Here is a 14,035-nt window from a genome sequence, read left to right on the forward strand (position 1 = left end):
AAAAGGCCTGAGTCTGAATTCCATGTTAGATTCTTACTAGCTGTGTGACCCTGGGCAAGTCAATAATCATTATGAGCCTTAGTTTCCTCATATACAAAAAGGAGACAATAGCACCTGCCCTATAAGAGCTGTTGGGAGGACCAAATGAGATTATATACATAAGCACTACATAATGATGATGATGATAATAATTAGTAATAGACAAAATTATTAGACATGCTATAGTGAAATAGAATTAGAATCCTTAATTTACATTGTTCCCATTACCCAGTTTTTCCACTTGAAATGTTTCTCCTAAACTGTCATTATTGATGCAATTTTAGCCCATGTAAATTTTGTGGGTCCTTAACTCAAAACTCCTATTCATCTGGCCCTATTGTCAAATTAGTCAACTCCATAGCAACTTCAACCTAGAAATCTAGCTGTACCATCTACAGCATCTATATCAATATTTTTATCTATAGACACATCTATCATATTTATAAAATCTACATCCATAATCTATATCAAAATAGATATAGCTATATCTATATTTGCCTCTGAATCTATAACTATACCTATATCCAGATCTATATAATCTATTTATGCATCTAGATCTGTATCTACATCAACATCTATCACTATGATATCTATGTAACCTAAATCTGTAACTACATCTGTATCAATATAGATAGATCTATATAATCTATACCTATGTCTGTATCTATATTGTTGGTGCTTTTGGCAATTATTGTTGTCTTTCTGCTTCACAGATCAACTGACTTGTCTTTCTGACTGTGGTAACATTAGAACTTCAAATTTAACAATCCCTGCTCCACTCTCTAGCAATCTAAAAATTTCAGGAAAAAAATCGCTCTCCCTTATGAAGAATGTATACTCCTAATCTATGGTATTAAGAACTATCACATTTGCAGGGAGGTTATTTTCTGGCAGATTATTTAAAGTCCACTGCTCTCCCAGTCATCTAACTATAGCCTTAATCCTGAGAAATTTAACTGGGACAAGTTCTGGCTAATTCCCTGGGCAAGAAATATTATGGGAAAGGATTTAAATTGGATCTGTAATTTAATTGGTGGACAGTATAATTCCCAGGTGAAGAAACTCCCTTTACCAATACAAATTGGCACCTCTTCAACTCAGAATATTAGAATGAAAAAAATACATATTTTGTGCCTCACTCATTGACCATTTTTATATTTTCATTGGGAGTAAAGTTTTCTGAATTGCAAATAACTGAAATATGTGCATTTCTGTATAATTACCTGAAATCCAAAATATGCTATTAGGACCTCAGTACTCTTATAGTCAAACTACTCCTTTTTGAGCTTACCTACAAAAAAATTGTCAGCTCCTAACCTAATATACATCATTTGTCTTATAATCAAAAGGTATTTGAGAGAAGAAATGAATAAGTATTAGTGTATATAACTAGGTACATATCAGAGTATGTAAATGGATATAATGCCTTTGCCATTGAGACAGAGAGGAACGACAAGAAACTTTACATTAGTGCTTGATTATATTGAGGAAAAATGATAAATGAGAATGGGGATTTACTCTCGGAGGGCAGCAAGTGCATTGGGTGTTGGCGGAGAAGTTGTGTAAGAGTGTAAATGAGTGTGAGAGTGTGTGTGTACAAACACACAAACTGAAGCCAAGATTCTGGTGATTTGGAAGGTAAAAAGCTAATTATATTAAAGGTTTCTAGGCATAAACTGGGCTGCCAATGGACTTCTCTGTTTAAGCACTGAGAGGTTGGGATTTGCTTTGGGATGCTTGACAGTATGTGTTGGAGGCAAGACTCGACTCCAGGTCTTCATTATGTAGTAGATAGAGAGAAGTGCCATATCTCCTATGAAATGAATTGAATTCATTCATTTGACAGTTTTTTGTTGTATGACTACCATCTTTAGGCAAAGCACTAGAATACTGATGTATTGAACTTGTTTGTCCTTCATTTTCTTTTCTTTTCTTTGCTTTTTGGAAGGGGGAAGTTAGGGCAATTGGGGTTAATTGACTTGCCCAAGGTCACACGGCTAGTTTTTGTGTTAAGTGTCTGAAGTCAGATTTTGAACTCAGGTCCTCCTAACTCCAGGGCTGGTGCTCTATTCACCATGCCACCTAGCCACTCCCCTTGTGCTTCATTTTCAAAGAAGGCCATGACATCAGAAAGATGATGCCATGACTTGCAAATGAATTGGATTTAAGTGAGGCAGGGCTATGCAAACTCACCAGCCTCACGTTCTCCTCTGGAGCCATCTGGGTCTAGTGGCCAGATATAGATCAAGACAAGTGGAGATGGCCCCTGTATTGAACTTAGAATGATACTGAAATACGAAAAAAACAAATCCAAGAACTGGGAGGAAAGAGAGTGAGATTTCAGTCATGGTTCTGCCATGAACTTGATTTGAAACTTTGCTTTATTTTCTTCATGTGTAAAATGACGGGGTTGGACTAGATCATAGCTTTCAGAGATGGGAGGGATCTTAGAGCCCATCCTCCTTATTTTATAGATGAGGGGACAAAGTCTCAGAGAATTTCAATAATTTGCCCATGGTCACATGACTTGGAAGTGACAAGTTGCAGTCTAGAAGTTGAATTTAGTTTTTCCTGATCTTTCCATTAGAACCTTCTCTAATATCTGGTGGTTTGAACATTCCTGAATCATTATCAAACATTCTCCCAATTTAGAAAAAAATCACTCAAATGCAAAGAGATCTGAGGAAAAGAAAATGTTTGCTTAGCTTAGCTAATATTGTTCTCTCTTAAGTGTGTGGCTCCTTGGTGTCTTAGCTACTTGTACAGCTTGTAAAGGGAATGACCAAATGCCCAGAGAAACTGGAAGAAGGGCTATGGGTCCCCAGAGAAACCACAACTTCAAGACTTAAACCTTTTTGCATAGAGTCTTTGAAAAAGTTACAGAGTTTTCATTTCTATTTCCTCTTCCCCTGAAAACACAATCCTAGCTCATGGCCTCAACTGAGCCAGGACTCACAGCACAGGAGTATCCTATTTCATAGTCATAAGCCCTCGTACAGTCCTAGACTTTTACTATGATCAGATCAGATAAGCTTGGATGTTGGTATTGCTTTAAAACTCTTTTCTTAACCATGCTTGGCTGTTAAACATTTTATTTCAAAACACACACATATACACATACACATGTGTATATACATATGCACATACATATATGTATATGCACATGTGTGTGTGTGTGTGTGTACACACACACACACATTTTATCTTCCAAAATCAAAATGTCAGTCATAGGGATGAGCAAAACTCCAAGGTTCAAAAGCCTGGTTTACATATGCTTCCAGAAGGCAAGGTTGGTGTGAGAAACAGAGGAAGGACTTCTGTTTCCACTGAAGCGACATGTACACACACTCCCAGCCTCGTAGGAAACATAATAGAATCTAAGTCAGAAGTAACTACTTCCAACCAGAGCTATGGCTTGGCAGAACCAGGCTTAGTAAAAAGTCAGAGACTTGTACACTTGCTTATCTAGCTGTTAAATATTAACCAACACACCCCCAGGATGAAGCAGGCACATGCAATGCATGACAAGGGAGGGGGAACACATCTGGGAGAAAAACATGGAATAGGTGGTTCAGGAAGTTGTATCCAACCAATGGGGAACAGTGGAGGGACCTTGTGGTCAAGAAAGGGAATTAAAAGCTGGCTGTGCCCAGCATGTAGTATGCCCATGCTTAGGACACCTTAGGGCACCCACTCTTGCAAGAATGTAATAAACTGCTTTCCTGGCTTCATCAGTTAAGGCCTTATTCTTTTGTGAGCATATTTCTCACAGCAGGGTTATTTGTTTTAGTTGCATTTTTTTAAAATTCCTGTCATCTGAGTTATCAAAATTACAGAACTGTATCCAACTCTGGGGCATGCCTCGACTTACATTGACCAATGGGAATTCTTTTCATTTCCTTGAATACTTACAAGACTCCACTGAAGTCCTACACCAGTACCTTGTTATAGTATAATGGTAGCTATAAGGCACTGAATGTTATTCCAGAGAAGTACAATATTTGGTGGGCTTTGCCAAGGTGGAAAGACTTCAATTCTGACTGGGTTATGGTCTGTTTTATAAGATTCAGCCTGGTTAGATTATATACACACGTGTTTCTGCAGACAGAAGGAAAGGTCCTTGAGGGCAGGGGAGCAAGGACCATTTCATTCTTGTCTTTGTAACCCCAATGCATAGGAGAGAGTAGGTGCTTAATAAATGCCTGTTTATTGATTGATTCTAAGAAAGAATGAAATGTTGATTTAAAGTAAACATTTCTTCCTAGGAAAGAAAGAGTAAAAGCTCTTACTCAGGGATCTTTTGTACTGCAGGTAAAAAGGTTACAAGGCTAAAACTTGGTATGACAGGATATGGACAAGAAATTTCAGTATATGTGTTCATGCATTAAAAAATACCCATAAAATGAAGCACTTTGACTACAGATAGGTTTCGATTAGCATCAACAATGACTCCCCTGAAGTGGTCATATATATAGAAGCAGCTAAGTGACAAAGTGAGTCTGGAGTCAGGAAGACCTGAGTTCAAATCCAGCCTCAGACACTTATTAGTTATGTGATCCTGGGCAAGTCACTTAACTGGTTTGCCTCAAGTTTCCTCACCTGTAAAATGGGAATAATAACAATGCCTACATCCCAAGCTTGTTGTGAGGATCAAATGAGATAATAATTGTAAAATGCTTAACACAGTGCCTGGCATATAGTAAACACTATATAAATGTTAGCTGTTATTATTATTATCATTATTATTTGAATTTGCCCTATAATTATGTAAAATATGGTCATTGGTTCCATTCCAGTGGAAGTAATGTAGTATGAGTTAGAATAATGTGATGCTTCACGGGTTTCGTTATTCATATTAATGGGCCTAGCTGTAATTAATGCTTTTAGTTAGATTTAGAGTAACCTGGAGAGAACTTTAACAGAAATGATGTCCTTTCCTATGCAGATGCTGAAGCTGAGATCGCAGGAGCTCCCGCTTCCCCCCTAGATGTGGTCTGCTTAGATGCCAACAAAGATTATGTCATCATCTCTTGGAAACAGCCTGCCGTAGATGGAGGGAGCCCAATCCTGGGCTATTTCATTGACAAGTAAGTCAAAGTTCGGTATGAAGTCATTTCTAGCCTTTTGAAGAACTCGAAAGACTCATGTTTAATTGGTTACACCATCTGCCTGTGAAGCATTTTTATGTGACTACTGCTTGGTCAGGTAAACAGCCAGTGTCAAGCTTTCTAAAGACAGACTTTGACTCTGATTCCCAATTCCATTTACTTGAATATTTGAATACAAAGGTTTATATCCTGGGGTTGATGATGATGATAACTAATGTTTATGGAATGATTTAAGGTTTATAAAGCTCTTTATATAGGTTAACTTATTTGAACTCAGTGAGGTTGGTGCTATTATTACTCCCATTTTATAGATAAGGAAACTGAGGCACAGAGAAGTTAAGTTACTTGCCCTGGGTCACATAGCAATAATAATAATTATTAATAACAATGATAATAATAGTGTTTGTATGGTATTTTAAGTGCTTTCAAGGTTTGTAAAGCATTTTGTGATCTCATGTCATCTCATCTTATTCTCACAACAGCCCTGGGAGGTAGGTGCTATGATTATCTTTATTTTAAAGATGAGGAAACTCAGGCAGACAGAGGTCAAGTGACTTGCCCAGATTAACATGGCTAGTAAATGTCTGAGGCTGGGTCAGCGCTCACATATTCCTGTGTCCGGGTCCACCACCCTATCCACTGTGGCACCTTGTTAGAGAGTACATGAGGCAAGATTTGAAATGAGATCTTCCTGATTCCATGTCCTGAATCCTAGACACTGTACCACCTAGCTGCCGTGGTCTACAGATAGATTTCAAGGGGATCCATGAATTTAGATGGGAAATATACACACACAAATCTCATGTATACACACACACACATATATATGCACAGATACATCTATCTTTATTTTTACAAGCCTTTAACTGAAATTTAGTATTTCTTTAAATTATTAACTTAAAAAATTATTCTGAGATGGGGTACATAGGCTTCACCAGACTGCTAAAGAGGCTCATAACACAAAAAGAGGTCAAGAACACCTACTTTAATAGGTCAGTGGTCTCATCTGTGTAGGTACTCTCTTCAAAGAGTACCAATAACGACCCATTCTTAAGACCTTATCCTGTGTGACCTTTATGCATAGTCTCCTATAAATCATCAAGAAACAGTCCATTCAGCATGCTGGAGGCCTTGCTTGAGGTCTAAACATTCTACAAGTACCAGTGTGGCACCCAGACTCTCCATTATTCACTATTGCTGCATGATTAGCCTGCTTCCTTCTTCTGATCAGACATTTCTTCGATATTGTATTTTACACAAAGTCATTATTGATAATAAATGGCTAATTCACATCCACTGGTCTCTCTTGTGCCCTTCAAGTGACCCTCGATTTTGATTGTTTAGATATCACAGTCTTCCATGTTTTATGTCCATATTACACTGCCAAGAAAATATTGATTCAAAAGGATGAACTTTGGTTTCAGAAAGCAGCTTGGAGTCATTGAAAGCTGTGTACTTTCCCAGATGACGTCCAAACCACTCTTTTCTTCCTCTTCAGTTCTGGACCCAGCTGATTGTTCATCTACAGTGCATGTCCAAAACATGTATACTGATAGACTAACTCAGTTGGCTGCCCATCGAATCACATATCACCAGTTGGACATGTAATTTGACAAACATTCTATAAATCTATACATTTAGTTGAAGCCACTTCAAAAACTATATATCTGGATTGGGTGTCAGAAGAACTGGATTGTTTGCTGTGTGGCTTTAGGAAGGCACTAACCTCTCTGCATCTCAGTTTAATAAACACATCAATCTGTATTCATATTATGAATGTAGACTATATAGTTGCTAAGAAAACTCTATACAGGGGGCATCTAGGTGGCACAGTGAATAGAGCACTGACCCTGGAGTCAGGAAGACCTGAGTTCAAATTTGATCTCAGACACTTGACACACTTACTAGTTGTGTGACCTTGGGAAAGTCACTTAACTCCAATAACCTAGCCTTCCCCCTTCCAAAAAAAAAAGAGAGAGAGAAAACCCTATACATTATACAATATGTAGTATTAATTTGATCCCAAGAGGGGAAATATGTTAATATTAAACTACTACTGTCTAAAATGCTTAGATATCTTGGAGTTTATTAATAGACCTTATATCTTATAATAGCTATATTTATGCAGGGCAAGTGAAGACTTGAGAAATGATCTAATTAATTTGATTCACGTAGATAGCAGAATTGGATTCTTAGAACTAATGATTGTTTTTCTCCTTTTTTGCAATTTTAAAAGCCATAATTATTCAGGCTCTTTTTTTTATAATTAGGAATGTATAGATTATGTCAGGGTTTATACCAAGGAAATAAAATACTATCTTTATCTTAATGTGGAAAAAAAGTGCTGCCATCACTGAAACATCTGAACCTACATACAATTGAAGTAAGTTAAATTAGTTAAGTTAGTTAATTGAAGTTAGTTAAGAATCTCTCATACACAGCAGGCACTGTGTGTTACCAATCTTTGGACTGACTTTATTGGCAATTGCCAACTTTTATCTTTGTGAATTGAGATCATTATGTACATATTGTCCGCCTACTACTTTAGTCATAGCATCTTCTTGGCCTTTACAACTATCTCTACCCAGGAATTCATCCCACCCCTCTGGGCCTCTCCTTACTGCTAGAGCCTGATTTTATGACAGGTGTCCTTTTTGGGATAACAGCAGGATAACAGCAGCTCCTCTCAGGGAGGAGCAGGAAATTGTTACAGGGATTGTAGTAGGATTTTGGCTGTCACTGAGGAGGGGTGGCCAGCGCCGCTATGCCTGTTGAGAGATTGAGATCCTGTGCTCACACTCTGACATGGGATGGCCAAGAACGTTTTCTTTTCGCCCCTACCTCCTTTTGTTACCCTTCTCTGATAGCCCCACTTGGTGCTTTGTATAGCAGGTCTTGGCTCCGATGGCACGTGATGGCCTGGTTCCTTAAGCAGGCAGGGAAGTTGTTTGACTACTTTGGCCTTTGAGGCATAAAGAGGCAGAAGGGGAATGATGATCAGAAGCTCCACCTCAGTTCTTGCTGCCCTCTGGAAAAAGTCTTCCTGATCTAACTATCTGCTGTGCTGATTCTGGACACAGAGGAGTATACTTTAAAAATCAGTCCTCTAATCTTTTACTAGCAACATTGGCCGTAATGGCCACATTGATAATTAATTTACAAAATGGAGGTAGGCACACCTTAGATATTTATTTAGTTAGTTATTTAGATACTCTCTGGGAAAGACCATAATTGACAGTGAGAAAAAGGGTGGCAATCACACTTTAAATATAGAGGATATAGAGGCAGATGGCGGGACAGGGGGATGGGATGGTGAAGGGAGGCAAAGAGTGTGAGGAAGAGGATGGGGAAGGGGAATGGCAGAGAATATCACTCCCATCACCATGGGTTAGAATTGGGAGCACTAGGCAGCATGGATCCAATGGAAATGGAAGAGTCCTCAGGGGGGAAGAAGTTTGAGGTCTCATTTTTGTAGGGTTGGGGCGGGAACCAACTAACTTTTATCTGTGCCACCTTGGGGTTAGCTGATTTGTTTTTGTTGTGCAGTAATTTCAGTCGTGTCCAACCCTTTGTGATCCCATTTGGGATTTTCTTGGCAAAGATACTGGAGTGGTTTGTCATTTTCTTCTTACATATCCAAATCATTTCAAAGTTATCAGTAAAAATTCAAAGTGGTCTCAAACTTATCACACCTTTTTGATGGTCTGGAGCTGTGGAGGTCTGGAATTTGGCTGGAATTTACATATCGTAGAACCAGAACCCTGACAGAAGCACCTAGATGGTTTCTGCTGATTCGGTATGTACTATCAGAGTGTGAATTTTGGTTAATATAGGAAATAATAGGATATAATGCTCTGATCTTTGGGATGGTTTGTTTGTGACTTCCATGTTCCCCTTTATAATCTTATTTCCTGCTATTGCCCACTTTATACTGACTATTATATACTTACTATGTTGACTAGAAGGGGGAAGGAATCAGGGGGCCCAGAACAACAACAATTTTAATACAATGGCATTTTATGATCCACCAATACCTATTACTGTATTTTAACCCCCAAAATTGAATAACTAGATTAGCCTAGTTATGGCTTACCTTAGAATAAGGATCATAGGGCTAAAACTGGAAGGAATCACAAATAACATTTAATCTTCCCCCCTTCTTGGCAGCTAGATGGCCCAGTGGATAGAAGGCAGGGCCTGGAGTCAGGAAAATTCTTCTTCCTGAATTCAAATCTGACCTCAGACACTTATTGGTTGTGTGACCCTGGGCAAGTCACTTAACCCTATTTGTCTCAGTTTCCTCATCTGTAAAATGAGCTGGAGAAGGAGATGGCAAACCACTCCAATATCTTTGCTAGGAAAATCCGAAATGGGGTCACCAAGAGTCAGACATGACAGAAGAATGACTAAACAACAACAATCCTCCCCCCTTATATTATAGATGAGAAAACTAAGGTCCAGGAAAGTTAAATGACTTACTTAGGGTCACACAGTCAGGATTCAAACCCAGGAACTCAGGCCCCAAATCCAGTCGTCTTATCACTACTCCATTCTGACTTGGACTTTGTCATTGCTACTCAAGCCCCAACATTTCACAGATTGAACATCAGGGGATAGGAAAAGGCCCCTAATTTCTTTGGTTTTCTCAGTTCTTTTACTAAACTACAAAACTATGTGAAATGAAAGAAAAGATGATCTCAGCCCTCCCCAAACACCCACCCATAACCCATAGCCTCTTGAAACTACAGATAAGTTATTAATCACCACTTTACTTTCTGTGTTTATATATTATCTTCATTCCCCACTGGTGATCCAGATCTCAGTTACTGGTGGCAGGAAAATTGTGTTTCACAGCAAGCATCAGTCAAGATATCAGATAGTTTAAGACCAATACTGAATGAAGTTTAAAGGCCTTTGTAAAAACTCTGGCTGTGTGAGAGATTAAATTTAAATCACTGAGTTTCCAAGAGAAGACAGACCAAGAGGTAGTACCCATAGGACTTATGTTTCCTTTTTGAAGACATAGGATCATTGAGAAAAATGTCCCATCTCTGAATGAATGCCACCTAAGTCTCTAGAAGCACTTTGGTATAATGGAGAGAGCACCAGACTTGGAGTCTGACAGATCTGAGTTTGAATCCTGACTCAGTCATTTCCTAGCTCTGTGACCAAATTGTTTAATGTATCTCAGCTCCAGTTTCCCTATAAAAAAATGAGGATGATAAATAACAGTACCTACCTCGTGGGATTGTTCTGAAGTTCAAATGAAATAATGTATGCTGAACATTTTACAAACCTTTGAATGCAATACAAATGTGAACTATTATTATTATAACCAAATAAAAAGTTTGGTCTGGTAGCTGCTAGATCCAGCCTCAGACACTTACTAGCTGTGTGACTCTGGGCAAGTCACTTAACCATGTTTGCCTCAGTTTCCACATCTATAAAATGAACAGGAGAAGGAAATGTCAAACCACTCCAGTATATCTGCTAAGAAAACCCCAAATGGGGTCACGAATAGTTAGACATGACTGAAACAACTGAATAACAACAAAAGCTCTTAGGTGTGGGTTGAAAATGTTTTGTCTGGCTCTTGTTCCCACAGAGGTAACACTAAATAACACTGATGCTGCAGATTTAAATCTGATATAGAATATCCTAAAAGATTGTTATTGTGAAATATATCCATTTTATATTTGCTTCCCTGGCCTTCCCTTTCCTCAGGATTTTCTACATTTCTACATTTCACTGTCTTCTATTTCCAGGTACCCAGGGTTCTCAGACTATTCCTTCTTTTCTCCAGAGAAATACTATTTGATCATTTCAAGTTCACTAAGGTGTTAGGGACTCACTGTATTTATCTACCTTTAAAGGAGAACAGGAAAGGAAAATGGTTAACATAAAGGAATAAATATTAGCAGTACAACTTAAAGTGTCACGATGGTGGAGAATTATTTGGAAATCATGGTTATAGGATTTAGAATTGGGGGGGGGCGTGACTAGATGGCACAGTGAATACAGCACTGGCCCTGGAGTCAGGAGGACCCGAGTTCAAATCCGGCCTCAGCCACATAACACAAAAACTAGCCATGTGACCTTGGACAAGTCACTTAACCCCAATTGCCCTGCCCTCCACCTTCCAAAAGAAAAAAAAGAAAAAAATAGAATTGGAAGAGAGATCAGAAATCTGCTAGTCTAACCCTCTCTCTTATAAATAAGGAAACAGAAGCACAGTGAGGTCAAATGATTTGTATAAGGTCATACCCAAGAGTAAGAGATTTGAACTCAGGTCTTCTGATTCCAGCTCTGGTTCATCAACAAGCATTTATTATGCACTTGCTATCAGTCAGGCATTGTGCTAAGTGCCTCAGATACAAAGAAAGGCCAAAGACAGTCTCTGTGCTTAAGAAAATAACAGTCTAATGGGGGAGACAACATTCAGACAACTATGTACAAACAAGCTACATATAGGATAAATTGGAGATAATCAGCAGAGAGAAGTCACTAGAATTTAGAGGGATCTGGAAAAGTTCCCTATAGGCAATGGGATTTTACCTGGGACTTGAAAGAAGCCAGGGCAGCCAGGAGGCAAAGATGAGGAGGGAAAGTATTCCAGGCATAGGGGACAACCAAAGAAAATGCCCTGAGTCAGGAGATGGAGAGTTTGACAGTGTCACAGGCTCTAAGTGTGCTGGGGGAGGGGAGGGGAATGGGCTCTGTAAGAAGACTGGAAAAGAGGGTGGGGCAAGGTTGTGAAAGGCTTTAATGCCTTTCCCACTGATCCATACTTCCTTTGCTCTTCTCAGATGCTCCTGGGTAAGCCGATGCCAGAGCCCACCTGGAGCTAGAAATGGTCACATTCTCCTCCTTTGCTCCCCAGGCCTCTCCTACACAGGTACTTCAACCTTGCTGACTGCCTCCGCCTCCCAAACCATAACATGTATGTGGCACTGAACAACAGATCTGCTGTGAAGGAGTTCAGAGGACTTTGAATAGACTCAAATTTCCTTCTTCTTGTTAAAGAAGTGACAGCACAGCTGGAATGTTGCAGTGGCAAGCAGTCACAGGATGCCCGACCTCTCTGTTCATCTGATGCAGCTGTGTGCAGCTTCCCTACTGGGCTCCCACTCCCAATTTCTGTGGATCCCTCCTAATCCTTGCTCTCTTTCCTTCAGATGCGAGGTAGGCACAGACATCTGGTCCCAATGCAATGACACGCCTGTCAAATTTGCTCGCTTCCCAGTCACTGGATTAATTGAAGGTCGTTCTTACATATTTCGTGTCCGCGCTGTGAACAAAACTGGAATAAGCATCCCGTCCAGGGTTTCCGAGCCTGTGGCAGCACTGGACCCCGTAGATAGAGCCAGATTTAAAAGTAAGCATCTTTAAGAGTCTTCCTTAAGCCAGAGATTTAACAAACAGTGGCCTACAAGGGGTTGTATTTGTATTCATTCCTCCACACGTCCACTAGAGGGAGGTAGGAGTAAGAGATCTTTTCCAGACAGATTCATGTCCAAGAAATCTTGCAGTGCACAGACTTCCCTGTTCTCATAAGAATCTGGTTTTGTTTGCATTTGAAAATTTTATTTTGTTACCTTTGCTGCAAAGGTTATGGAATCCAAGGAGCTGAAAACTATTTCTGATGATCATACTAGCACATCCCAAAAATAAGTGTTGTGTTGGTTTGTTTTTTGAACAGAGATATTCTTACCTTGAAATAGCAGCTTTGAGGCAAAAGTCCCATACATAGCACATCCTAATTTCCAAGCAAAACAGTGTTGCAAATTAGACTGGAGACCCTTTGGCTTTAGCTATCAAAAACATTTACATTGTTTATGCACTGACTAAACCTTAATATTAAATAAAGCCCTAGTATATACATCCTTCCCCCAGTTTTGTTTTAAAAGAACACGCTTAGCTTCCCAGAGGATGGGAAGACATTGAACTATGGCATACCAGTAATAATAATGATGAGGATAGATAGACATATTGACAGATGAATAGATATATTAATAGATGGATTGCCTTTATGTGGGGTTTTAAGGTTTGCAAAGTACATTATAGATACTTTTCCATTTATTCCTTACATTGGAAAATAAGTGCTGGGAAGATAAGTTATTATTATCCCCATTTTACAAATGAGGAGACTAAGGCAGATAGAAGTAGTAATTTACCCAGGGTCACACAACTAGTAAATGTCTAAAGCTAGGTACGAATTCAGCTTTTTCTGACTATAGCTTCACTTCTCTATCTATTGTGCCACCTAGCTCCATATATCTATATTTATATACTTACATATAGATATATAAAGCACAAGGGTAACATTGTTGGAAATCACCTATTTGGCCATTTATTTGAGCTCAGATCTAACTGCTCCTCCCAGACTAAGCTCTTAGAAGGCAAGTGAAGGGTCTTAGATATCTTCCAATTTCCACTTCCTTTACAAACATGAGGCTTTCACATAGAAGAAACCCAGTGAATGTTGTGTGGAATGACTGAACTAGTCACAATTTGGGGGTGCGAGGTGGAGAAGGAAAATCAGTCCAACAGTTCTTTAACCAAATGAGTCACCGATATATAATAAAAATAGTTGAGATGATTGTGCAATAGTAGCCAGTCTTCAATATGGAACAGCTTCTAATTTTTAGTTTTTGCTTCATTTAGGCCAACCTTCTGCACCCTGGACTGGACAGATCATTGTCACTGAAGAGGAACCTGCAGGTAAAGGTCATGATATATGAAGGTTTATAGAAACAAATTAAGATGTGTTTGGGTTGGGTTTTTTTTGTTTTGTTTTGTTTTTTGGTGGAGGGGAGAGGCAGTCAGGGTTAAGTGACTTGCCCAGGATCACATAGATAATAAGTGTCTAAGGCCAGATTTGAACTAAG

General features: G+C 39.1%; 1 protein-coding gene across 2 annotated transcripts in view; it reads left to right on the plus strand.

Moving 5' to 3' along the window:
• Nucleotides 1-14,035, plus strand: part of MYOM1 (myomesin 1) — a 171,172-nt gene that overhangs the window by 63,494 nt on the left and 93,643 nt on the right. For both annotated transcript variants that reach the window (XM_069099711.1, XM_069099712.1), the window contains exons 11-13: nucleotides 4,985-5,126; nucleotides 12,323-12,522; nucleotides 13,812-13,868. In XM_069099711.1, the coding sequence (XP_068955812.1) occupies nucleotides 4,985-5,126; nucleotides 12,323-12,522; nucleotides 13,812-13,868 (399 nt within the window). The remainder of the gene's footprint in view (nucleotides 1-4,984; nucleotides 5,127-12,322; nucleotides 12,523-13,811; nucleotides 13,869-14,035) is intronic.

This window comes from Petaurus breviceps, unplaced genomic scaffold (genome assembly GCF_028583685.1).
Source record: "Petaurus breviceps papuanus isolate PSGF00001 unplaced genomic scaffold, PetGlider_PUasm1.0 38, whole genome shotgun sequence".
NCBI classification, from domain to species: Eukaryota; Metazoa; Chordata; class Mammalia; order Diprotodontia; family Petauridae; genus Petaurus; species Petaurus breviceps.